Source organism: Papio anubis, chromosome 8 (assembly GCF_008728515.1).
Source record: "Papio anubis isolate 15944 chromosome 8, Panubis1.0, whole genome shotgun sequence".
Classification (NCBI taxonomy): domain Eukaryota; kingdom Metazoa; phylum Chordata; class Mammalia; order Primates; family Cercopithecidae; genus Papio; species Papio anubis.
This window is the reverse complement of record NC_044983.1, coordinates 93,605,432-93,632,495: the sequence shown is the minus strand read 5'-3', so window position 1 is coordinate 93,632,495 and position 27,064 is coordinate 93,605,432. Positions and strand designations below refer to the sequence as shown.

Here is a 27,064-nt window from a genome sequence, read left to right as displayed (position 1 = left end):
GGATTCTATCTCTCCCAATATAATATTTTTCTATACCCTTTTTAATATTATGTGGTTTGTAGAATCATTTGGGGAAGATGTATGGACTCAGAAATAAGAATGGCCAATGCCTGATGCAGTGGCTGATGCCTGTAATCCCAGCACTTTGGGAGACCGAGGCAGATGGATTGCTTGAGTCCAGGAGTTCCAGACCAGCTTGGGCAACATGGCAAAACCCCATCTCTACTAAAAAAAAAAATATATATATATATATATATGTATATATATATATATATATATATATATAATAGCCAGGTGTGGTGGCATGCACCTGTAGTCCCAGCTACTTGGGAGGCTGAGGCAGGAGGATCACCTGAGCCTGGGAGGACAAGGCTGCAGTGAACCAAGATTGCACCACTGCACTCCAGCCTGGGCAACCTGAGTGAGACCGTATCTCAAAAAGAAAAAAAAAATGGTAATGACCATCGATGCTAGAAAGAAACTGCATCAACTAATGAGCAAAATAACCAGCTAACATCACAATGACAGGATCAAATTCACACATAACAATATTAACCTTAAATGTAAAAGGGCTAAATGCACCAATTAAAAGACACAGACTGGCAAATTGGATAAAGAATCAAGACCCATCAGTGTACTGTATTCAGGAGACCCATCTCACATGCAGAGACACACATAGGCTCAAAATAAAGGGTTGGAGAAAGATCTACCAAGCAAATGGAAAACAAAAAAAGGCAGGGGTTGCAATCCTAGTCTCTAATAAAACAGACTCTAAATGAACAAAGATCAAAAGAAACAAAGAAGGCCATTACATAATGGTAAAGGGATCAATTCAACAAGAAGAGCTAACTATCCTAAATATATATGCACCCAATACAGGAGCACCCAGATTCATAAAGCAAGTCCGTAGAGACCTACAAAGAGACTTAGACTCCCATACAATAATAATGGGAGACTTTAGCACCCCACTGTCAACATTAGACAGATAAATGAGACAGAAAGTTAACAAGGATATCCAGGACTTGAACTCAGCTCTGCACCAAGCAGACCTAATAGACATCTACAGAATTCTCCACCCCAAATCAACAGAATATATATTCTTCTCAGCACCACATAGCACTTATACCAAAATTGACCACATAGTTAGAAGTAAAGCACTCCTCAGCAAATGTAAAAGAATAGAAATTATAACAAAGTGTCTCTCAGACCACAGCGCAATCAAACTAGAACTCAGGATTAAGAAATTCACTCAAAACCACTCAACTACATGGAAAATGAACAGCCTGCTCCTGAATGACTACTGGGTACATAACGAAATGAAGGCAGAAATAAAGATGTTCTTTGAAACCAATGAGAACAAAGATACAACATACCAGAATCTCTGGGACACATTTAAAGCAGTGTGTAGAGGGAAATTTATAGCACTAAATGCCCACGAGAGAAAGCAGGAAAGATCTAAAATTGACACCCTAACATCACAATTAAAAGAACTAGAGAAGTAAGAGCAAACACATTCAAAATCTAGCAGAAGGCAAGAAATAACTAAAATCAGAGCAGAACTGAAGGAGATAGAGACATAAAAAACCCTTCAAGAAAGCAATGAATCCAGGAGCTGGTTTTTTGAAACGATCAACAAAATTGATAGACCACTAGCAAGACTAATAAAGAAGAAGAATCAAATAGACACAATAAAAAATGATAAAGGGGATATCACCACCGACCCCACAGAAATACAAACTACCATCAGAGAATACTATAAACATACTATAAACACCTCTACGCAAATAAACTAGAAAACCTAGAGGAAATGGATAAATTCCTGGACACATACACTCTCCCAAGACTAAACCAGGAAGAAGTTGAATCCCTGAATAGACCAATAACAGGCTCTGAAATTGAGGCAATAATTAACAGCCTACCAACCAAAAAAAGTCCAGGACCAGACGGATTCACAGCCAAATTCTACCAGAGGTACAAGGAGGAGGTGGCACCATTCCTTCTGAAACTATTCCAATCAACAGAAAAAGAGGGAATCCTCCCTAACTCATTTTATGAGGCCAGCATCATCCTGATACCAAAGCCTGGCAGAGATACAACAAAAAAAGAGAATTTGAGACCAATATCCTTGATGAACATTGAAGGAAAAATCCTCAATAAAATACTGGCAAACTGAATCCAGCAGCACATCAAAAAGCTTATCCACCACGATCAAGTGGGCTTCATCCCTGGGATGCAAGGCTGGTTCAACATACACAAATCAATAAACGTAATCCACCATATAAACAGAACCAAAGACAAAAACCACATGATTATCTCAATAGAGGCAGAAAATGCCTTTGACAAAATTCAACAGCCCTTCATGCTAAAAATTCTCAATAAATTAGGTATTGATGGGACATATCTCAAAATAATAAGAGCTATTTATGACAAACCCACAGCCAATATCACACTGAACGGGCGAAAACTGGAAGCATTCCTTTTGAAAACTGGCACAAGACAGGATGCCCTCTCTCACCACTCCTATTCAACATAGTGTTGGAAGTTCTGGCCAGGGCAATCAGGCAGGAGAAAGAAATACAGGATATTCAATTAGGAAAAGATGAAGTCAAATTGTCCCTGTTTGCAGAAGATGTGATTGTATATCTACAAAACCCCATCGTCTCAGCCCAAAATCTCCTTAATCTGATAAGCAACTTCAGCAAAGTCTCAGGATACAAAATCAACGTGCAAAAATCACAAGCATTCTTATACACCAATAACAAATAGAGAGTCAAATCATGAGTGAACTCCCATTCACAATTGCTTCAAAGAGAATAAAATACCTAGGAACCCAACTTACAAGGGCCTCTTCAAGAAGAACTACAAACCACTGCTCAATGAAATAAAAGAGGACACAAACAAATGGAAGAGCATTCCATGCTCATGGATAGGAAAAATCAATGTCATGAAAATGGCCTTACTGCCCAAGGTAATTTATAGATTCAATGCCATCACCATCAAGCTACCATTGACTTTCTTCACAGGATTGGAAAAAATGACTTTAAAGTTCGTATGGAACCAAAACAGAGCAAGCATTGCCAAGACAATCCTAAGCCAAAAGAACAAAGCTGGAGGCATCATGCTACCTGACTTCAAACTATACAACAAGGCTACAGTAACCAAAACAGCATGGTACTGGTACCAAAACAGAGATATAGACCAATGGAACAGAACAGAGCCCTCAGAAATAATACCACACATCTACAACCATCTGATCTTTGACAAACCTGACAAAAACAAGAAATGGGGAAAGGATTCCCTATTTAATAAATGGTGCTGGGAAAACTGGCTAGCCATATGTAGAAAGCTGAACCTGGATCCCTTCTTTACACCTTATACAAAAATTAATGCAAGATGGATTGGAGACTTAAATGTTAGACCTAAAACCATAAAAACCCTAGAAGAAAACCTAGACAATAACATTCAGGACATAGGCATGGGCAAGGACTTCATGTATAAAGCACCAAAAGCAATGGAAACAAAAGCCAAAATTGACAACTGGGATCTAATTAAACTAAAGAGCTTCTGCACAGCAAAAGAAACTACCATCAGAGTGAACAGGCAACCTACAGAATGGGAGAAAATTTTTGCAATCTACTCATCTGATGAAGGGCTAATATCCAGAACCTACAAAGAACTCAATCAAATTTACAAGAAAAAAACAAACAACCCCATCAAAAAAGTGGGCAAAGGATATGAACAGACACTTCTCGAAAGAAGACATTTATGCAGCCAACAGACACATGAAAAAATGCTCATCATCACTGGCCATCAGAGAAATGCAAATCAAAACCACAATGAGATACCATCTCACACCAGTTAGAATGGTGATCATTAAAAAGTCAGAAAACAACAGGTGCTGGAGAGGATGTGGAGAAATAGGAACACTTTTACACTGTTGTTGGGACTGTAAACTAGTTCAATCATTGTGGAAGACAGTGTGGCAATTCCTCAAGGATCTAGAACTAGAAATACCATTTGATCCAGCCATCCCATTACTGGATATATACCCAAAGGATTATAAATCATGTGTTATAAAGGCACATGCACATGTATGTTTATTGTGGCACTATTCACAATAGCAAAGACTTGGAACCAACCCAAATATCCCTCAGTTATAGTCTGGATTAAAAAAATGTGGCACATATACACCATGGACTACTATGCAGCCATAAAAAAGGATGAGCTCATGTCCTTTGTAGGGACATGGATGTAGCTGGAAACCATCATTCTCAGCAAACTATCACAAGGACAAAAAACCAAACACCACATGTTCTCACTTATAGGTGGTAATTGAACAATGAGAACACTTGGACACAGGAAGGGGACTATCACACACCAGGGCCTGTCGTGGGGTGGGGGAAGGAGGGAGGGATAGCATTAGGAGGTATACCTAATGTAAATGACGAGTTAATGGGTGCAGCACACCAACATGGCACATGTATACATATGTAACAAACCTGCATGTTGTGCACATGTACCCTAGAACTTAAAGTATAATAAAAAATAAAAAGAAAAAAGGTGAAGAAAAATGACCAATACCTGAGTTTTACAAACTAAAAATTAGTTCCTAGATACATTATTTTTCTCGTTTATCAAGTGACTTAAGGGAACTTTCAATCCTTTTATCTAATATCTGTCATCTTTTATAGTTAATGGTTGAATAATGATGAAATTAATAACCTAAGGTATTTAATGACAGAATGCAGATATAAAGGGGGATTTGCAACCTAATCTTGAATATTAGTGATAAAAAGATGATTAAGACAGAATCCCTGTCCTCAGATAATTTATAGTCCATGATAAAATGTATTCATAAATAAGTTTTTTTAAGTAGAAAAGGATATGTGCCATAATGCCATGAGTCTTTAGTTTAGAAGTGTTTCTGAATCAGCATTGCTGAGATTTTGGGCCAGATCATTCTTCATTGTAGGGGCTGCCCTGTGCACTGTAAGATCTTTAAGATCCCTCCTGACCTTTACCCACTAGATCCCTCTAACATCCTCCCACTCAGTTATGACAACCAAAAATGTCTCCAAACATTCCGAAATGTCCCCTAGGGGACAAAATACTCAGGTTTAGCTCTGTTCTTCTCTAGCTGAGAAGATCAGAGAGAATTTTTTACAGCAGAGATAACATTTGAATTGGTTCTGACAGCTGGGCAGGACAGGCAGAGGCTACATCCAATAATTTGGAGGAGGACATACAGAGGGAATAACATGAGAAATGTTAACAAAGGTACGAAAAGGTAAAGTAAATTTCTATTTCATACTCCACCATAACTCCTGCCTGTAAGGCTTAGGAAAAAAGTAAATGCAAGTTGTAACTATGGAAAGGAAGAAATACAAATATCAATATGTACAGTTTATTTTATTATATACTTAGAGAACGCATTATCAACTAAACATTACCAGAAGCAATAAACCAGCTCTCAACATTAAAGGATCTAAATTAAACTGACTCTCATAACTTCAGATCTGGATTCAACTCTGGCTATCAACTGTATGGGCAACCTAGTATTACTTAACTTCTCTAAGCCTCACTTTTCTGACAAATATATAAGATAGTTTTGAAGATCACATTAATTAATTCATATATAAGTACTTTGAAAAATGCAAAGCTTTGTCAATATAATTGTCATAATTTCTATTACCACCTTCATTGCTGAGAGATTCCTAAGAGATAATACTGAAAATGCAATATAAGGAAGGGGAAATACACACACACACACACACACACACACACACACACATATATCAAGAAAACAAACTAACAAAATAAAACTTTTAAGTAATTATTTGGGATTCTTTGCTAATTCCTCACCATTTTTTTTTTCTTTTGAGATAGAGTCTTGCTCTTTTGCCCAGGCTGGTGTGTAGTGGCGTGATCTCAGCTTACTGCAACCTCCACCTCCTGGGTTTAAGCAATTCTCCTGCCTCAGACTCCCAAGTAGCTGGGATTACAGGCACATGCCACCATGCTCGACTAATTTTTGTATTTTTAGTAGAGACAGGGTTTCACCATGTTATCCAGGCTTGTCTCAAATTCATGACCTCATGATCCACACACCTCTACCTCCCAAAGTGCTGGGATTACAGGTGTGAGCTATCACGCCTGGCCTACTTCCTCATCTTTTAAAAGCAGCTAACATTTATTAAACATTTACTCTTGCCAAATACTATGTTAAGTGTTTTGCATGGATTATCTCATTTAAATGTAGGAACAATCCATTTACAGAAGCAAAATCTGATACTTAGAAAGGTTAAGTAACCTGCCCGAGGTCATATAACTAGTACGTGATGGACCAGTATCCTAAAAATGGCAATCTGGTATAGCTCTAGTATAAAGTTAGGGTGAGTCTTTAGTACCAGAAAGCTGTTATGTAACCTTATATAACCTTTCTCTTTTTTCTTTTTTAAGGCTACACTGGAGGAACCTTATGTAACCTTTGCAAAGTTACATAAGCTTTTTAAGCTTCAATTTTCTAATCTTTAAAATAAAGATAATATTACATACCTTACAGGATTAAATGAGTTCATATATGTAAAACTCTTACAACAGAGCCTATCACATAATGTGTTCAATAATATTAGCTATAATTGTCATTATTACTACTACCACCACCCCCCACCACTGTACTCTACTAATTAATCAGAGGAAACCTTGATTAGGACATTTTTGCACACTTTAGGAATCCAGGTAATCTTTCCCACAACTCTGATTGGGTACTTTGTTTTGTTTTTTCCTACCTAACTTAATGCTTTTGGAGTAGGGCCATGTAACTCATAAGTCACATTTATTTCATACCATAGTTAAACATGACCAATTTTTGCCTTTAATCTAGTGTCCTAGGAATGAAAAAAGGGTTGAGTCACCTATTCTATACCCTTGCCTCCAACAAGTGATATCCTAAGATTATCATTATCTGAGATGTAGCAACCCACTTCATACCTAGGGAAGTCCAAGGAAGGACTTTTCCCCAACCCCTCTCTCAGAAATGTGTTAAGTCACATGTATTTGCTCTGAGCCTTTGTTGCCGTTGCCTTGAGAAAATATAGCTTTTCCTGTTAAAAGCAAAAAAAAAAAAAAAAAAGTCTTTTACTTCATAGGGACTAAAACCAAACAGGGAAAAGAGTAGTTAGTGGTGTGTTTTAAAGATTAACATATGAACATGCTAAAAATTAAATTATCAAAATGTGTAAAGGAAAATCATTTATTTTTCCCTGTTTCAAGCAAATGGAAGTTTGTTTTTCATGATGGAACAAATGAAGATTTGGGGACCATGTGGAAACAAGCTGAACTAATTTACTGCCAAATGTTACTCTGTGACTATGAAGCTTTTCACCACTAGTCTCAAAAAATGACCTCACAAAGCTATGTCTGAAAGCAATCGCCAAGTATTATTAAGTCAATGACAGGTTTTGGACTGTGCTCTGATTCTTAGTGGATTAATTATTTTAATGATTATTTTTCCTTTAAAAAGTAAAAGCACCAGATTTCTCTCCCCTTCAATCAGCTCAAAACTATAGAATTTTCTTCTGTCTTCTCCCTTAGACATCAAAAGCACCAAATCATCTGTGAGATCCCAGTTGATGTAAGACCAGATAGAGTCATCATAGAAACAAAAATGACAGTCAACTCATCAGCAATTTCCAGAGACAAGCAATTTGATTATTTCAGGTCACCTAGAAAAGGTTTCCCTAAATAGAATATCACGAGATTAATAGTGAGAGGAGGGCTGTTTCCTTCCTTCCATTTCCCACACCAGAAGTCAGCTTGATTTGGAGCCAATATCTAGAACACTAAACTAGCTAAATAATGCCCCATTGTCTCTGGTTGAGAAGACAGATTGACTGTTATGGTTGCAGAGCTGCCTCAAGAATGGGAGCCTTTCTGATGGACTACCTGAATTCACCACATCATTGAGATTTTCAATCGAGGGCTTCTTCAAGGTTTTGCTACCATAAGCCTGAGGAATCCAGAGAGATTGTACTTATGGGAGGGTATTCCCAAATGGTTTGATGTTAAGAAGTCCAATTTATTCTTTGACTCCTGTTATCCCACAAAAGCAATAACTGGACTCCCACTGACCAGGAGACATATTGCAGGGACCAAAGGAATTAGACTGCAATCTTGGTTGCAGTCAGGTTAGCTGAATAAGAAAAACTCTTAAGGCTTCTAAAAGTCAGGTCAGACCAGATTCCAGAAGTCAGCAAATGGGCAGTTAATATTAAGTAGCATCCAGCTGGAGAGTGGACAAAATTCAAGAAGATTTCAGGTTTTAGTTCAGGGAAAGAGGAGCTTGGGAACCGGGATATCTGCTGTGGAAGAACTGTGCAAGTAGATCTTAGATTCCAAAACTTGCACAGGTGAGGGACTCCACAGGTTAGAGGTGCCAGTGAACAGAAGCTTCAGAAGGAGCCTGATTCTGGGGTGTTTTCCTCCAACCACATTCTTGGTGCACAGGTATCTATAGAAGACTTTTGCAACAGAACACTAGTAGCCTCCTGAAACAAAGGCATGCTCACAGCTGGATCCAGTTAAATGTCAAGTATTTCCCAAAATATAAAATATTCCCCCAAAACACTACTTCAGTACAATATAAATGGTCAAATATGTTTAGAAAATATGACAACCATATCCTCCTCTGGGAGATTTACAGTGAATGCTAATACATTAGGATCGGAGAGGTTTTTCCAGTAAAACAATGATTTAAGTTTGTTTAATTCACCTCTTCTCAAATACATTTGCCTTGGGACCTTTTTTGGTGGAGCATCTGTCTTACAAAACTGGTTCCAGGGAATACCAGTTTGGGAATACTCTTCTAAAGGAAATTTAGGGCCAGAAAAATTACCTGAGACCAGTCAAGGACCCCAGGGACCTTTGCCGGGAACGATCAATTTCTTTTATCCCCAGTAAGGATGCTGCATACGGCCTCAGGTTGTGCTCTGTACAGCTCCTAGGGGTGCCACTCATACAGACTTCAATGTAAATGACAGCCCTGAGCTGTCCATTCAGTGGCCTTGATTCTTAAGGCAAATAAGAGGCAGTGGAGTATAATAGTTAAGAAAATAGACCACCTAGGTTCCAATCCCAGCTCTCCTCTTCTTAGCTGGAAAATCCCAAGCAAAATAACTATTTCTTCTGTGGCTCAATTTCCTCTTTTGTCAAATGTAGATGGTAACAGTTTAAGAGTATACATTATATAGTATTCATATTATATGTCATATACTATACAGCTTATGTATAGTAAAAGTTGTAATAGTATAATAACACAAAGGTAAATCATTTTCACAGATTTGTTGGAAGCATTAAATTAGTTATGTATAAAGCATTTAGAACTGTGCTTACAAGTATTAGTTATTACTATTATAGTTATCATCGTCACATTTTAGCATGATGCTGATTATACCATAACGCTCATGTCAGCCATACACATCTATGAACTCAATAATTTTAAGAACAACACCTAAAAATAATTATTACTGGCTGGGCATAGCGGCTCACACATGTAATTCCAGCACTTTAGGAGGCCAAGGTGGGAGGATCACTTGAGACCAGGAGTTCGAGACCAGCCTGGGCAAAATGGCCAGACCCTATCTCTACAAAACTTAAAATTAAAAAAGTAGCCAGTCATGGTGGCACATGCCTGTAGTTCCAGCTACTCAGGAGGCCAAGATGAAAGGATCACTCGAGCCCAGAAATTCGAGGCTGCCATGAGCTACGATTGCATCACTGTACTCCGGCGTGGGCAACAGAGTGAGACTGTATCTCTATTTAAAACAAAAAAGATTACGTTCCCTTGGCATATGCCCTCCCAGTATAACTAGTGTATCTATTATAAAAGGCAGGGATTTGCTTGTTTACCTGTTTTGCACAAATATCAAGTTTATAGGGAGAGGTTTTATTTAATATTTGTACATGTTATCAAGCTAAATCTAAGATTCCCAGCAGACCATTATAGACTTCTAAGTGACTTGAGTTGTATTTGATGAGAAAAATGTATTTGCTGCAGGTTTGGGCATGAGGACAGAGGATGGCATCCCATGCCTGTATTGTGGGTAGCATCTAGCATCTAGACATTGCCTCTTACCTGCAGCTTACCCACAGCTGTCTGGCTGCTGTTTTATGTCCCCTCCAATATCCAGATCTTGGAACTCTATGCACCAGTTTCCTGAGGCTAGCTGTGGGTAGCAAACATAGGACTGCTATTTTTTCCTTCTTCTTTGTTATGTCTGTTAGTTATGCCATGTCCTTCTTTCTGTTTTCTTTGAAAACCAACAGCGAGAAGTCTTTACTAGGCATTCAGAAAACACCAGCCAATTCCTTCCTGCTCATTCCTTCCATTATCAAATTGGGTTATCTCCTTAGAGACAGCCCCAGTGATGGTCCCTGATCATCCCAAGGTTATAATATTAGAGATACAATTTTGGACTAATTTTTAAGCTTAACTCAAATGGCCATTGGCTCATGGCAGGCAGTCAGCATCCTGAGATGGATCTATCCAGGATCCGCTGTCACATCAGGCCTCTCAGTGGGCTTTGAAGCATATTCAGTTCCCTAGACTGGCCTCTTGCAGAGCCAAATTCCTGGGATTTTGCAAGTATGATGACATAATTTGTACCTAGAGATGAGGAAACTGAGTCACAATGGAGTAAATAACTTGCCTAAGCTCTTCCAGGTAGCAAGTAGCAGTGAAATGTGAATTTTGTGAGGGCAGTTTCAGCTTGGATTAGACTCCTGGGATCCAAGTCTTGACCTAAAATGTAACATTTCCCTGGGTGAGGAACATGTTGGTGATACCCTGCTTCCTTTTGGATCTTATATGTCCAGACAAAGGAGATGGAGCAAGATGGCTGAATAGAAGCCTCTACCAATCGTCCTGCCTGTAGGAACACCAAATTTTACAACTATCTAAACACAAAAAAGCACCTTCATAAGAACCAAAACTCAGGTGAGCAATCACAGTACCTGGTGTTAACTTCACATTGCTGAAAGAGGCACTGAAGAGGGTAGGAAGGACAGTCTCGAATCACCAACACCACCTCTCCCACATCCGCCAGCAGTGGCCAAGTGGCACAGAGAATCTGTGCACTTGGAGAAGAAGAGCACAGTGATTATGGGACTTCGCGCTGGAACTCAATGCTGCCAACGCTGGCTAGAGCTCAGCTGATGGCCACAGAGGGAGCATGTAGACCAGCTCTATCCAGAGAGGAATCAACCACCCCAGAGGTGTGAACTTGAGTTTTGGCAAGCCTTGCCACCGCAGGCTAACATTTCTCTGGGGTCCCAAATAAACTTGAAAGGCTGCATGGCCACAAGAACTGCAACTCCTAGGCAAGTCCTGGTGCTGTGCTAGGATTAGAACCAGTGGACTCGAGGGGCATATGATCCAGTGAGACAACAGCTGGGAAGCCAAGGGAGTGCAGACGCCACTCCTCCCCCAGCCCCAGGCAGCACAGCTCATAGCTCTGGGAGAGCCTCCTTTCTTCCACTTGAGGAGAGGAGAGAGAATAAAGAGGACTTTGTCTTGCAACTTGGACACCAGCTCAGCCACAGTAGGATAGGGCATCAGGCAGAGTCCTGAGGCCCCCATTCCAGGCTCTAGCTCCTGGATGACATTTCTTGACACACGACACACCCTGGGCCAGAAAAGAAGCCACTGCCTTGAAGGGAAGGACCTAGTCCTGGCAGGATTCATCACCTGCCAACTAAAGAGTATTTGGGCCCTGAATAATCAGCAGTGGCAGCCAGACAGTACTCACCGTGAGCCTTGGGTGAGACTCAGAGATGTATTAGTTTCAGGTGTGGCCCAGCATATTCACAGCTGTGGTGGCTGTGGGGAAGGACTCCTTCTGCTTAAGAAAAGGAGATGAACAAATAAAAAGGATTTTGTCTTGCAGCTTAAGTACCAGCTTGGCCGCAGCGGGGTAGGGTACCAAGAGGGTTCTTGGGGTCCCTGATTCCAGGTCTTGGCTCTTGGATGGCATTTCTAGACCTACCCTGAACCACAGGAGAGCCCACTTCCCTGAAGGGTAGTGCCCGGCCTGGCAGCATTCACCATAAGATGACTGAAGAGCCTTTGGGCCTTATGTGACTATTGGCAGTACCCTGGCAGTACCTGAGGGTGGCGGACAGAGGAAAGACTCCTCTGCCTGGGGAAAGGGGAGGGACAAGCAGAAAGGACTTTGCCTTGTGGTTTTGGTGTCGACCTAGCTGCAGTAGAATAGAACACCAGGTAAATTTCTAAGGTTTCTGACTCCAGGCCTGGCTCCTGGACAGATCTCCAGACCCACCCGGGGCCTAGGGGAACTTGTCACCCTGAAGGGAAGGATACAAGCCTGGCTGGCTTTGCCACCTGCTGATTGTAGAACCCTAGGGCCTTGAGCGAACATAGGTGGTAGCCAGGCAGTGGATAGAGCAGGCCTTGAGCAAGATCCAATGCTGTGCTGGCTTCAGGTCTGACCTAGTGCAGTCCCAGTGGGAGTGGCCGCAGGGGTGCTTATGTCATTCCACCCCTCGCCCCCAGTTCCAGGCAGTTCAGGACACACACATACACACACATACACACACACACACACACACACACACACACAGAGAGAGAGAGAGAGAGATTGTTTGGGAGAAAGTAAGAGAAGAGAACAAGAGTCTCCTCCTGTTAATCCAGATAATTCATCCAGATCTTATGCAAGACCACCAATATGGTACCTCTACAAATATGCAAGAACTACAACATTACTGGGCTTGGAGTGCCCCCTAATGTAGATATGGCCACAGTGACCAAAAACTTAGATCACAACACCCAAGTTCATTAAAATACCCAAAAAGCCTTCCAAAGAAGGAGGGTACAGACATGCCCTGACTGCAAAGACTACAATAAATATCTAACTCCTCAATGCCCAGACACTGACAAACATTCACAAGCATCAAGACCATTCAGGAAAACATGACCTCACCAAACAAACTAAATAAGGCACTAGGGGCCAATCCTGGAGAGGCAGGGTTATGTAATCTTTCAGACAGAGAATTCAAATAGCTGTTTTGAGGAAATTCAAATAAATTCAAGATAACGCAGACAAGGAATTCAGAATCCTATCAGATAAATTTAACAAAGAAATTTTTAAAATTCAAAAGAATCAAGCAGATATTCTGGAGTTGAAAAATGCAACTGACATACCAAAGAATGCATCAGAGTCTCTTAACAGCAGAAATGATCGAGGAGAATTAGTGAGCTTGAAAACAGGCTATTTGAAAATACAGTCAGAGGAGACAAAAAAAAAAAGAATAAAAAGGAACGGAACACACTTACAAGGTCTAGAAAACAGCCTCAAAAGAACAAATCTAAGACTTATTGGCCTTAAAGAGGAGGTAGAGGAAGAGAGGATTAGAAAGTTTATACAAAGGGATAGTAATAGAGAACTTCTCAAACCTAGAGAAAGACATCAATATTCACATACAAGAAGGTTATAGAACACTGAGCAGATTTAACCCAAAGAAGACTACCCCAAGGCATTTAATCATCACACTCCCAAAGGTCAAGGATAAAGAATCCTAAAAGCAGCAAGAGAAAAGAAACAAATAACATACAAGAGAGCTCTGAGACTTCTGGCAGCAGACTTTTCAGATGCTCTTACATGTCCAGATTACTCCTTTCGGCAAACGGGCCAGCAGAAGGTAAACTAACAAGTTTCCTCAGTCAGAAATCTGTGTCTTTCAAAAGAAGGAATATATGTAGCTTTACTGAAATAAAAATAACAGGAACTGATATCTCATATCACTTTTAGAAAAAGGTAGAATATAAATAAATTTAAAAGGAATTTATTTAAGGAAGTGCAAATGACTAACATGAAAAATATGCATATAACTCATAAAGGGGACAGTAAATCACATAAATATAAATGATGCCAAATAAACCAGCATACAACTGGTGGCAGCTATCCAGAACTGCCTTTGTAATTATTGCAGATAGCTGAAATAAAAATTATTAAGAAGAAAGAATGTGTGACCTGCTGAACTGCCATAAAGTTACTTAGCAGATACACAGTGATGTGAGGCCCAAATGAAATAATATATGTGAAAGGGACTTAGAAAGTACAATTGCAGCCAGGCATGGTGGCTCACTCCTGTAATCCCAGAACTTTGGGAGGTGGAGGCGGTCAGATCACCTGGGGTCAAGAGTTCGAGACCACCCAGGCCACCATGGTGAATCCCCGTCTCTACTAAAAATACAAAAATTAGCTGGGCATGGTGGCACGTGCATGTAGTCCCAGATACTCGGGAGGCTGAGATAGGAGAATCACTTGAACCCAGGAGACAGAGGTTGCAGTAAGCTGAGATCACACCACTGCACTCCAGCCTGGGCAACATAGCAAGACTGTTTCAAAAAAAAAAAAAAGAAAGAAAGAGAGAAGGAAAGAAGGAAGGAAGGAAGGAAGGAAGGAAAGAAAGAATAACTGTAAAAGCATCAGCCATTTTATATTTTTTAAAAGTTTTGAAATACAATGAAATATACCCCATAAATATATACACCTCCTATGTACCCACAAAAATTAAAAATTTTTAAAAAGAAATGCAATGAAGATATACATTGATAGGAACAGTCATGGAAGGCAAATGCAGACGTGGATGTGAAGTAGGGAGGGATATGTCAGGATGTGAAACAGGGACAATATTGGAAAGTTATTCAGTAAACAATACTACCTCCGCGAGATAGAATACCAGTAGACTTAAAAAGAATGAAGCCACCCTGCATATACTGATGTGAAGTGTCCTCCAAAATGTTCTAAGTAGAAAAAAAAAAAAAGCAAGATACAGAAAAGCTTATATAATATGCAATTATTTATGTAAAAAAAAAAATCTCATGCACACTTATACACACATGCATAAAACATCTCTGAAAAGAAAACCCCAGGAACTAGTGGTGGTAGTGACTTTGAGGAGGAAAACTAGTGAACCATCAGGGTGTATGAGATTTAACTTTTCACCAGTCCGCCTTGTGTATTGTTGGAATTTTGCCATATACATGTGTTGCCTACTCAAAACTAAATTTAAATACAAGAAAGTTAATAGAAACTAGATACTATTAGTAGAGATAAAGAAGTATCTGATGGAGGAACTTGATATAACTAGAAATTTGGATTTCACAAAAGAAACAGAAGTATCTCAGACATTTTAAAGTAGATTAAATGGATTTATGCTACTTTATCATACCAAGTTTAGAAAACAGGTTTTTTTAAATCTCTTCCTCCTAGGGACCTACTTTTGAACAATTATGTAATTTTTTTCCAAAGAAAAGACATGACTGACAAATAATTTTCTCCCAAGTTCTTATATATGGTTTTATCATTTGCTTTTATTACAGTGTTTAATAATGTATATTGTTTTTTGTTTCTAAAGTTCTCATTCAAAATAGCTTTAAAGATTGCATATAATCTGTCTTCACAAAGTATTACAGAATAAATCGTTACATTAGAGGAAACTTCCTTGTAGCTTCTACAATACCCTGAATTGCTGTTGTCTAGCTTTTGCGAAAAATCAAATGCTATTTGTTTCCAGGAACTAGAGTTCAAAACCTAAGTCATTTGCATAAGAGGAACAGGAAATTGGTGCCTTCAAATTGTGAGACTTTGTAGACAAACCAAATTGTTTCAGGTTGGAGTCAATGTTGGTTATAAATTATATTCACAATAGCACTGACCTCAGAGATGAAACAAGTTGAATTATGTTTTCAAGTGTGCTATCTAAAATATGCTACTTATATCAGGGTTTTTTCCAGACTGCTAATTATATATAAATAAGCACTTTTCAACATTATTTGGAAGGGCAAGTCCTCCCTTCACCCCTTCTTCGGTGGCCTCACCCCCTAACCCCCCTACACACATTCCCTTCTGTCATTTTAAGTAATGCTAAACCGATGGCAGTAACACACTCCTTACATAGGTTTATGACGTGGTTTCTATTTTATTTTATTTTATTAAGCTAACCTTGGAATTCTATATTCTAGACTGGATTAATTAAACTCCTATGGCAAAGCCAGCGTTCACCTTCGTTATTGCTGCTAAAAGGAATCCAATAAATGGCAGTGATTAAAGATGCTCATTACCAGAGTTTCAAATTATTAAATCACCTGAGTGTGTTGAAGGCTCCAGGGATGAGTGAGTGTAGAGCAGATCATCATGTGATGAGTTTCCCTGTCGTCTGGACTGTGCCATCTAGATCTAGACAGATCTAGACTGTCTAGATCTATCATGCACTTACTGGCCCATGAGGAAACGGTCAGCTTAGGATGTGTTTTCACATCTTCATAGCACATATTCTGATCTTCCCGATCACTGGGGAAAGCTTCCCTGAAGAGGCCAGGAGTCATCCAGAACAACAGAAAAATTGGAAGTTATGTCCTACCCCATCCATCTCCCAGCTCTATTCCCCTGTAAAGGGAATGCCTTCAGGTGAATGTGAAAGATATCCAGGGATGATGTGATGAAACGGAGTATAATAGGGAGGGGCGACTGGCACTTTTACAAGTAATGCTCAGTCTCTAGGCAATGTCTGTGTCAACAAAAAGCTTTAGGTTGGTTTCAATTTGGTTTTTCTTTTCAATTTTATTTAAAGGTATGACACTGGCATTTGCAGGAACATATTTACTGGTGAACTTTGCTCCAAATATAACTCAGGCAATCTCAGCAAGAACAGTGCAGTATTACTTTGTTGGATGGCAGTTCCTGATCTATGTGGTAAGAATTCTAAATATTTCACTATCCCCAAATCTGTATTATCCAGACCACTGGTACATGCAGATATTAGAGAACATAACCTTTTCCTTACCAGCACTAATATCTTATTAAAATGTAAATGTATTTGACCAACACCAAAGTATTTGAATTACTAAGTCAGCAATAGAAGCACCCTTAGTTTCCCAGATATCCTTTCCTGGAACAATTTCCACATCAATTAATCCAGCAAGTTCCAAAGCAACATGTTTTAGGACAACTCAGAGTAAAACAAAACATTCCCTTCCAAGTTGAAGGGACAATACTTGAGGACACATTTTGCTTTACTGAACTTTATTCAAAATAGGGGTTCTCTTCAAAAAAGTCCTCGTTTTTTATGGTTGCATAGTATTCCATGGTAGATATGTGCCACATTTTCTTAATCCAGTCTATCATTGATAGACATTTGGGTTGGTTCCAAGTCTTTGCTATTGTGAATAGTGCCGCAATAAACATATGTGTGCATGTGTCTTTATAGTAGAATGATTTATAATCCTTTGGGTAAATTTCCAGTAATGGCATTGCTTGGTCAAATAGTATTTCTAGTTCTAGATCCTTGAAGAATCGCCACACTGTCTTCCACAATGGTTGAATTAATTTACACTCCCACCAACAGTGTTCCTATTTTTCCACATCCTCTCCAGCATCTACTGTTTCCTGACTTTTTGATGATCACCATTCTAACTGGCGTGAGATGGTATCTCATTGTGGTTTTGATTTGCATTTCTCTAATGACCAGTGATCATGAGCATAAGGGATAGCATTAGGAGAAATATGTAATGTAGGTGACGGGTTGATGGGTACAGCAAATCACCATGGCATGTGTATACCCACATAACAAAACTGCACATTCGGCACATGTATCCCAAAACATAAAGTATAATAATTTTTAAAAAAACTTGATAGATGTAGACAAACTGCCCTCCAGAATTTCCATATTCATTTATATTCCCATTAGTACTGTCAACCAATACAAAATATTTAAACTTGTATATTTTTCTCTTTTATTATATTTTAAATTTTATATCTTTAATTTTTCCAGTGAAAAAGATTAAAGTGATCTATTAATTTTTTTAAAGTCCTTGTTGAGATCAATGCTACAGATTATCTGAGAGGAGCACACAACAGTACTACAATACCAACAGATGTGTAAAAGAATCAAATGAGGCTGGGCACAGTGGCTCACACCTTTAATCTCAGCACTTTTGGAGGCCGAGGCGGGCAGATCACTTGAGGTCAGGAGTTCGAAACCAGCCTGGCCAACATGGTGAAACCCCCATCTCTACTAAAAATACAAAAATTAGCCGGGAGTGGTAGTACACACCTGTAAACCCAGCTACTTGGGAGGCTGAGGCAGGAGAATCGTTTGAACCTGGGAGGCGGAGGTTGCAGTGAGCCAAGATGGTGCCATTGCACTCCAGCCTGAGCGACAAGAGTGAAACTCTGTCTCAAAAAAATAAAAAGAATGAAGTGAGCTGATAGAGAAATATGAAGGCATTAACTGGGTTATCTCGCTTGATGCAGTGGCTGTATCTGTAGGTATAAAGAGAATATGATCAAAAGGGTTGATATGCAACTTGTCACAGAAGTTGGTACAGATTGGGGAATAATAATATTCTAGGAAGGGTAGGTAATAAGAAGAAAGCTGGGATAGTCTAGCTGAGCATTTAACCAAGAACTGGTTTGGTAAAATAGTTGTGAAAACAATAAAAAGAATCAGGCTGGGCATGGTGGCATATGTCTGTAACCCAACAGTTCGAGAAGCCAAGGTGGGAGAATCGCTTGAGCCCAGGAGTTTGAGACCAGTCTGGCAACATGGCAAGACCTCATCTCTACAAATAATTTTAAAAATTAGCCAGGCAGGGTGGTATGCACCTGCAGTCCCAGCTACTGGGAGTTGAGATGAGAGGATCTTGAGCCCAGGAGGTCAAGGGTGCAATGAGCCGTGATTGCAGCTGTGCACTCCAGCCTGGGTGACAGAGTGAGACCCTGTCTCAAGACAAAGAAAAAAAAAAAAAAAAGAATCAAAGCACACACTATTAGGATTAGAAGTGACCTCAAAAGCTAACTGGTCTAACCTTCTGCCATTAAAACAGATAAAATAGTATGATCCTACTTTATATGCCTAGTATTGAAAAGTGTGACATTGGCATTTACAGGGATGTGTCTACTGATTAAATTTGCTCTAAGTACATGACTGAAGCAGTTCCTAGTGTGTATGACAAGAATTCTATATATCCTACCATTTCTGATATGTACTCTGACCACTAGAACACAAATATCTACAGATCTTTTCACTTTCATTTCCTTTTCTACTCCTTTCTCTTGCTCTACAAAGATACTTAGGTTTCTTTATTTTAAAAAAATTCTCATACACTACACACCCTTTTAATAAACTGCCCAATTTCACTCCTGCCATTTACTACCAAGAATGTCTTCAAATAATCTACTCTTGCTGGTCCTGTCCACTTCCTCAGCTCCCACTGACTCTTCACTCATTCCAATCTGTGGATGGGTCTGTGGGTCAAAGGAGGTAGGGGGATATTGCCAGTAGAGGGAACAGCAGACAGATACAATAGCACTGCATTATGTGGCTGGAGGGGGCTCACTGGTCAGATTTGTTTATTAGGAGGAGCTTGTAGCCACAGTGTTGATGATTAACAGAAAGGAGAGGCAGCCTTGTTAAGAGGCTGCTGACACAGTTCAAGCAAGAGATGATGGAAGCCTGAATTAATGCGATGGGAATGGGAATGTAGAAAAGGACCAAGTTCTAGAGGCTTTACATTCCCAACAGGAAGGGGACTAGGAGTGACGAATGAGGGTGTAGGAGAAGTCTGGAAAAGTAAATTCCTCTCCATGGAATTCATTAAGTTAGTTAAGGAATTATGGAAAGTTTTTATCCTGATTTTCGAACTTATGCAAAGATGACTCCTCTGGCCTCCATTATTCTATTTAGAATCCTTCACTTTTCCTGTCTTATTTTCCAGAAGAGACATATGTTTTTCGTGAGTTTTTCTTTTTCTGATCACTAATCCACGCTTAGACTTTCTGAGCACTCCTTCCTTCCTTTTCCTTCTGCTCATGATTTATTATTAGATTGATTAAGCAAGTTGTGTATTAATTCTTCCAAGGTCTTCTAAAAGAATCCCATTGCCCACCCACCAGCAACCTTTTTAAAGACTTCTAATCTAGACTCTACTCTCTTCCTTCCTAGGCACTCTCTCTGGCTCAGATTCATATTCTCATCGTCCACATATTACTTATCCTCGCTCTGGCATCATCCCATCGTCTCCTCAATTGTAACATATCAAAAAACAAACTATCTTCTCTCCTGTGACTCTTTCTCTTCTTTTTCCATGTCAGTTTTCCTATACTGGAAAATCAACATATTATATTATATGACTTTCCTTCAATTCTCTTCATTCCTTACTTCCTACTTTGGATCTTGGAAATGTAAAGTCTTTGAATCTTGGGACTCTTTACATGTCTATTCTTGTTAGATATATTATCTAGGTTTACCATCCTTGTTGACCAGCCAGCAGCTCTTAACAAGTGTTGCCTCTGTTGTTCATCATCAGCACTGGTACAAGCTCCTCCTAATAAACAAATCTGACCAGTGAGCCCCCTCCAGCCATATAACGCAGTGCTGTTGTACCTGTCTGCCTCCCCTACCTCCTTTGACCCACAGCCCCATCTCCTTATGACCCCTGAAAACTTACCCTCATGGGCATGGCTCAGATTGGACCTCTTTATCTATTTACCTGCCTGTCTTATTTCAGAAGACCCTGCACTTCTTCAGGACATGAACTTGTACTGGTTGATCAATGAATCAATCAGGCCATCAGTCACAGTGCCCTGCCTATTTAAATCCCTGATCCTCATATGTTATGGCCCCAAAATCCATTTTCATAGGCCTTATTTCTACCCTAGTGCTGTCACTTCCTAGCTCTTCCCTCACCCCTGCCCTCCTTCAGCCTTTAAGATTGGGCTTCCCAAGTCAGATCGCCTTCCTCGGGTCTGTCATACTTTGTGCCAACCCCTCTGCCCCATTTATCTTCCTACTTCTATGCCGCACTCAGTTCTTTAATTATCACAGCTTTTGTCAGTCAATGATAAGCACTAGATCTCTGTGATTTACTTCTGTCTTTTATACTTTACAGAAAATTTCATGATAATCCAGACTTGAAGCCCTACCAACAAATTATTACTCTTCGCCTGCAGGCAAAATAAATTCTTCATCTAGTTAAGAAAAGGGTCACATAGCCTGAAACCAGAAAATTAATGGCATGAGTTAAATCCTTTGTATATTAAAGATGCATCAAGACTTATTTCCTGGAATAAACAGCATTGTTTAATGATGCTGTATCTTGTATTGTTTTAACACCAGAGAAAACATTTGAAGAGATCCAAACTACTTTTTATTAAACTGTATATTTCCACAAAAAGTACTGAGATGAGTTGCAGTTTGCCATTTTTCCAAAATCAACTCTTAAAATAAATTTATTCATCCATTTATTCACTCATCCATTAAGTGGTGATTAGACACCAAGTTTAGAGACAGGAATTCCCGTAGCAGGAATTTTACAGTTCTGGGAGAAACCCATATATCTGAAAAATCATATTAAGATAAAGAAAGTATATTTGAAAGTAAATGCCACAGAGAAAAATGTAAATAATTTCAGGTATTTATAACATAGCATAAAATAAACCTTTAATAAAATTACTTTTGAATAACACTGTTGGCATTAGACCCTAAGGGGAATAGATCTATATTATATTCATTTGTAATTTAATCCATTATATAATTGCATCTCTAAAGACTCTAGAAGTGATGTATTTTATACTAAGATTGTGAGCTGAAATTTGGTTTGAATCTGTTAAACACTTAAGTAATATTTAATCCTCAGATATGGCAAATTCTATGCTTTTCTGCAAGCCCTGACTGCAAAGATAATAATTACAGTAATTAAGACTATTCTTTGACATATCATTCATCTAACTCTATGTGTTATACCAAGTATAAATAAGAGCACCTGAATTGGCTTTCAGGACTGATCAAATAACTTCTAAAATATTTATAAGCCTGAATACATTTTATATTTCTCACAAAAGGAATTATAATATTGCAGCACCCACTGGCTCACATCAACCCCTTGTTTTGCGTGTTTGCGTGCCCCAGACAGATGTCTGTTTTTCCTTCAAGGCTTACATTAAATGGAAGCCTCACAGGAACAAGGTTCAGTAGCTTTTCCTCTGATCTGGTACAGAAAAGAAAGGAAGGAAGATTTGAGAAGCCCAGTGTATACCAGCCAGAGAAGAATAAAGTGCCCTCCACTCACTCACTGAAACAGCCTCTCCCAGCCTGTCTGCCGCAGATGGACAATCCCGATCCTTGCCAAAACACAAAGAGAAGTGGGATTTTCAAGGTCAAACTAGGTGAGGAAAATTCTGCATAACATGGCCTGTCTGAGAAATTCATCATCTCTGTTAGCATGTTAAAAGCCAGAAGTCCTGTAAGAATGAGAAAGGTTTGATTTTGTTCGTCCTACATGCCCCAGGCTACTTCGACCATGAGGCCCTTTTCTTGGAAGAACCTTTTGTTGAGTAATACCTATGAGCAAACGTGTTCTGCAAAAACCACGTTAGAAAATGCAGCCCTAATTCTCAATTACTTCATGTTCTTTGGCAGGCTTGGTCATGGCTATTTTGCTCACCCAGATTTTCCAAAAGACTATTCAAATGGAAACCTCTTTTGTGAACATAAAATCCTTCACAAAATAATCTGCACATTGCTCATTTTCTCTCAGACAAAAAAAATTAAACCAGCAGATGCTGGGGCCAAGCCTGTCATTTGGTGTCATTCTGTACCCTAAACCTGATTATTAAGTCAGCCTTTCTGGCAAAGCTGCGACAAAACCCACCATCAGGTATTAGAAACCTAAGGGAGAAAACTGTATGTTTTTATAGGATATCAATATCTATGGCATGATGTTATTTGCTTTATTGTCTGAATGCAAATAGCACTTGTGCATCCACACAAGAGTCCACCTCTTTGGTAGCAGCAGCCACTCTCTGAGTGGCTGAGCCCTATGTCTAGCTCAGATTACATTCTACTCTTTACCTGCACACTGGCCCTATACATGGGACACTGTTATCCTCTGCATTTAATGGATGGGGAAGTTGAGGCTGGGGAAGGCCCAGGAACTTGTTGAAGGTCACATAACTACTAAGTGATAAAGCCAAAACTCAAAACCAGTTTGTTCACTTCTGGGGTGCACATGCCAATACGCCTCACTCAATGCCTCTCTGCAGAATTAATAAACCGATCACCAAGGATCAGATCTTTGTCCAAATATGGCCTTAGAGAGAAACTTTGCAGAGCTCATTTCTTTTGGACAGAGAAGCCATATGCTAGGCCATAGGCTATGCGTTTGAGAACTTGGTGAGGCAAGATGAGGTCAAATCGGGCTCAGATATTGGTACTGGCAGTGGGGCATCCAGTGCTAAAATTTTGTTTATCTCTTTTGCCACGCACCCCTTCAGCTGCCAGTGCTCTTTGCATTAGGTTGGTGCAAAAGTAATTGAGGTTTTTCCCATTGAAGGTAGTTATTTTCAGTGGGAAAATTGAAAATTGTCTGTTTTTCCTTCAAGGCTTACATTAAATGGAAGCCTCACAGGTACAAGGCCCAGGAACTTTTTCCTCTGATCTGGTACAGAAAACAAAGGAAGGAAGAATTGCACCAACCCACCAACCTAATAGAAAACCCCTTTGCTATGTAAAGTAACATCTTCACAGCGTCTGGAGATTAGACCAGGGACTCCTATGGGGCCATCATGCTGCCTATCAGAGCTGCATCATTTTGCCCCTCTGAGCCTCAGTTTTCTCACCTGTAAACCAATGACAGCACCTACCTCCTAAGTGATTGTGAGGATTCAATGAATTCGTAACAGGAAGCTCTGAGAACAGTGCACAGGGTGCGGGGGACTCAGTAAGTGCTGTTACTTTTTCTAACCTGTGAGATTGCAATCAATAATGCAGCCCCTTCCTGGGGCACCGCAACCTGTAGAAATCACAGCTTCTTTAATATTGATGTTTTCAGGGAGAAAAAAAAATGTTGCTAGAAAAAAATCAGCATTAATTCATACTGCTTTAATATTTTATTCCTAGGAGCTGTGTGACTTCTTGCCACAAGGCAGAACCAGGGCAACTATAGTTATTCTGTGAATAATGGGAACTCATGTTTTATTTATCTGAAGCCACAGAGATGGAATTTGCCCACACATGAAAAAAGTCATACATGGTTTCTAGACCTGATAACAAATACCTGCAAAAATTAATAATCAGCATGATAATTGATTTACCTAACAGGCTCTGCGTGTTAATGCAGGAAGAGCTTTCTTTTCTCCCGCAACAAACACAGAGGCCCAAACGCTGCTGTGAACTGTCTATAATTGTCTCATGTGAGAAGTGGAAGCCTGTGGTGGAGGGGAGACCAGGCCCAGAGGGATATTTCTGTTAACAATTGGCGAAATGCACAGAAATTAGGACATCCAATGTTTTGATGGCCATTTTAGGGAAGGCAAAGAGATACAAGTTTAATAGCTTTTGTAGCACTACTCAATTAAATTAAAGGTCTGGCAAATAAGTCCCATAAGAAACAGTTAAAATAATTGGTTTAATTTACCAGGAGAAGAAAAGACAAAGGGATGATTTCATCTTCCGTATTAGATGAAAAGGTTTTTTAATGAGGAAGATAAGGGCCTGCTGTTTCCCATGCCCACAAAGGAATAGAGAAAAAAACAAACCCACAAGCAAATCTTTGAATGGAAACAAATTTAAGTTGATTTAGAGAAGGCGTTGTAGGTAGAATGCATTCCTATAAATAGTGAAGTCCCTAACTCCTGTGGTTAAAAAAAAGAGAAAAAAAATTAGTGATGGTACTGTCTGCTGCTAGAAAAGTAAACATTCACACTTACAACTTCAGCCCAAGAATACTATCTCGTCAAAAATAATAGCCTGGGCTGGGCGCGGTGTCTCATGCCTATAATCCCAGCACTTTGGGAAGCCAAGGCGGGTGGATCACTTGAGGTCAGGAGTTCAAGACCAACCTGGCCAACATGGCAAAACCCTGTCTCTACTAAAAATACAAAAATTAGCCAGGTGTGGTGGCAGGCACCCATAATCCCAGCTACTTGGGAGGCTGAGGCAAGAGAATCACTTGAACCCAAGAGGCAGAGGTTTAAGTGATCCGAGATCGAACCATTACACTCTAGCCTGGGCAACAGAGTGAGACTCCATCTCCAAAAAAAAAAAAAGTTAAAACAAAAATAAAACTGAGAACTCAAAATTACACTAAAGTTCTTAAGGACAGGAAAATTTTAGACTTTTAGTCAATTAATATTTATTGAACAGTCACTTTTTCAGACATTAGGTCTTTTTTGGCGACTTATTCATAATAAATTTGAGGTGTGATTTACTCATTAATTCCATCAGTACTCATTGAGTGACCAACTGTGTGCCAGGCACCAGATATTGAGTGGCAAAAAGAGTGGGTAAGATTCCTGTCCTAGGGCTGGCATTCCAGTAGGGAAGACAGACAAGAAACACATAAACATATGAACAAGAAATGATGATGGCAAAATGCTCCACCGCGACCTGAAGCTGGGGGTGTGACAGGATAATGAGTGGCTCCGTTAGATCAGAAGAGTCAGAGAAGAACTCTCAGAGAGGTGGCATTTGACCTGTGAGCTGAGTGACTTGGAGAAGCCATTGTGCAAAGATCAGTGAAAGAGCATTCCAGGCAGAGTGAGCAGTTAGTGCAAAGGCCCACAGGCAGGAGCAATCTGAAGATTGGAAAGAACTAGGAAAAAAAAAAAAGAATTTTTAAAAATTGCCATGAGGCTGGCACAGAGTGGACCATCCAGGAGTGAGTGGTACAAAATGAGGTCCAGGGAGTTGCCTAAAACTTTGTGATCCAGAAGGAAGTTTGGATTTTATTCTAAATGTGGTAGGAAACCACAGGAGGTTTCGGCAAAGGAATGAATGGGTCTAGTTTATATTTTTACTACATGCATCATGCTGGAAGAATGTCACAAATATAATACATGGTGGAAAAAAACAAACGAGTGAAAGCAAGTATGAGTCCACTTGTATAAAGTCCAAACATGCAAAAGTAAACTGGGTACCATTTAGGGACACATAGAAATGCAATAAACTATAAAGAAAGTAAATAATAAACACAAATTTTCAGCATAGTGATTCCTGGGGAGGTTGAAGGAGGAGGGGAGTGCAGCTGGAGAAGGGCACATGAGCAACTTCAGAGGTGTCAGTAGGTTCTGTTTGTTAGTTTGGATAGAGAATCTGTGAGTGCCTGTCATATTACTCTAAATCCCTTTGATGTGTATCATATATGTTCTCCATGAATAAAATATTTCATTATCCAAATTGTGTTCTTAAATGATTCCTCTGGCTGTGGAATGGCTGGATTATAGAGAGGCAAGAGTAAAATCAGAGATGAGTTAGAAGCAAATGCAGCTGTCTAGAGAGGAAGGCAGGGAGTGAGGGAAAGGGAAGGGTTTGGGGTTTGTGCAACAGGGAGTGTGGGAATGCTACTAACTGGAGGGCAAAGGCCCTGGAGGAACAAGCTGGGAAGGTAGAGAATCAAGTGGGAGGTGTTACCCACATTACTGTGGCGTGTCTATTAAACATGCATGTGGAAATGTCCCGTAGATACTTGAGGAAATGAGGCTGAACTCCCAGGGAGGTTAGGACTGGAGATCTAGATTGGGCATCACTGGCGGAGAGGGGTGTTCGAGCTCCGGGTTTGGATGGCCGAGGTGCTTATGCTGCTCTCCTGTGTCATCCCTAGGAACCTCAGTCACCCTCAACTCTCATATGAGAACTGCTGCAAAAATCAAAATGAGAAGTGTGACATTTTGAAGACTTTGTGTAGAATAACTTACTCTTTTTCATCTTTTTCATTTCTAGATTTTAGAAATATTAATTTTCTGCATTCTCCTATATTTCTACAAAAGAAAAGGAATGAAGCACATGGTGATTCTGCTAACCCTGGTGGCACTTCTAGGTAAAGGCATATTTTGTTTTCTTATTCTTTAATTGAGCTGTGCTGAATCATAAATGAGGTTTGAAGGAAAATACTTAAGCATTCTACTCCTTTCTCATTGTTTATATTTTTCAGCTCTGATCTACAGGAAGAAACTGAGTCTAAATTATAAAAATTATATATTGCCTGTCC

The 27,064-nt window shown here is 39.6% G+C and overlaps 1 protein-coding gene across 3 annotated transcripts in view; it reads left to right on the top strand.

The window, feature by feature from the left end:
* NIPAL2 (NIPA like domain containing 2) overlaps nt 1–27,064 on the top strand; it is a 100,314-nt gene that overhangs the window by 52,757 nt on the left and 20,493 nt on the right. For 2 of the 3 annotated variants that reach the window (XM_009213406.4, XM_009213405.4), the window contains exons 5-7: nt 16,651–16,772; nt 22,076–22,244; nt 26,797–26,893. In XM_009213406.4, the coding sequence (XP_009211670.1) occupies nt 16,651–16,772; nt 22,076–22,244; nt 26,797–26,893 (388 nt within the window). The remainder of the gene's footprint in view (nt 1–16,650; nt 16,773–22,075; nt 22,245–26,796; nt 26,894–27,064) is intronic. The other variant, XM_003903008.5, reaches the window with a different exon arrangement.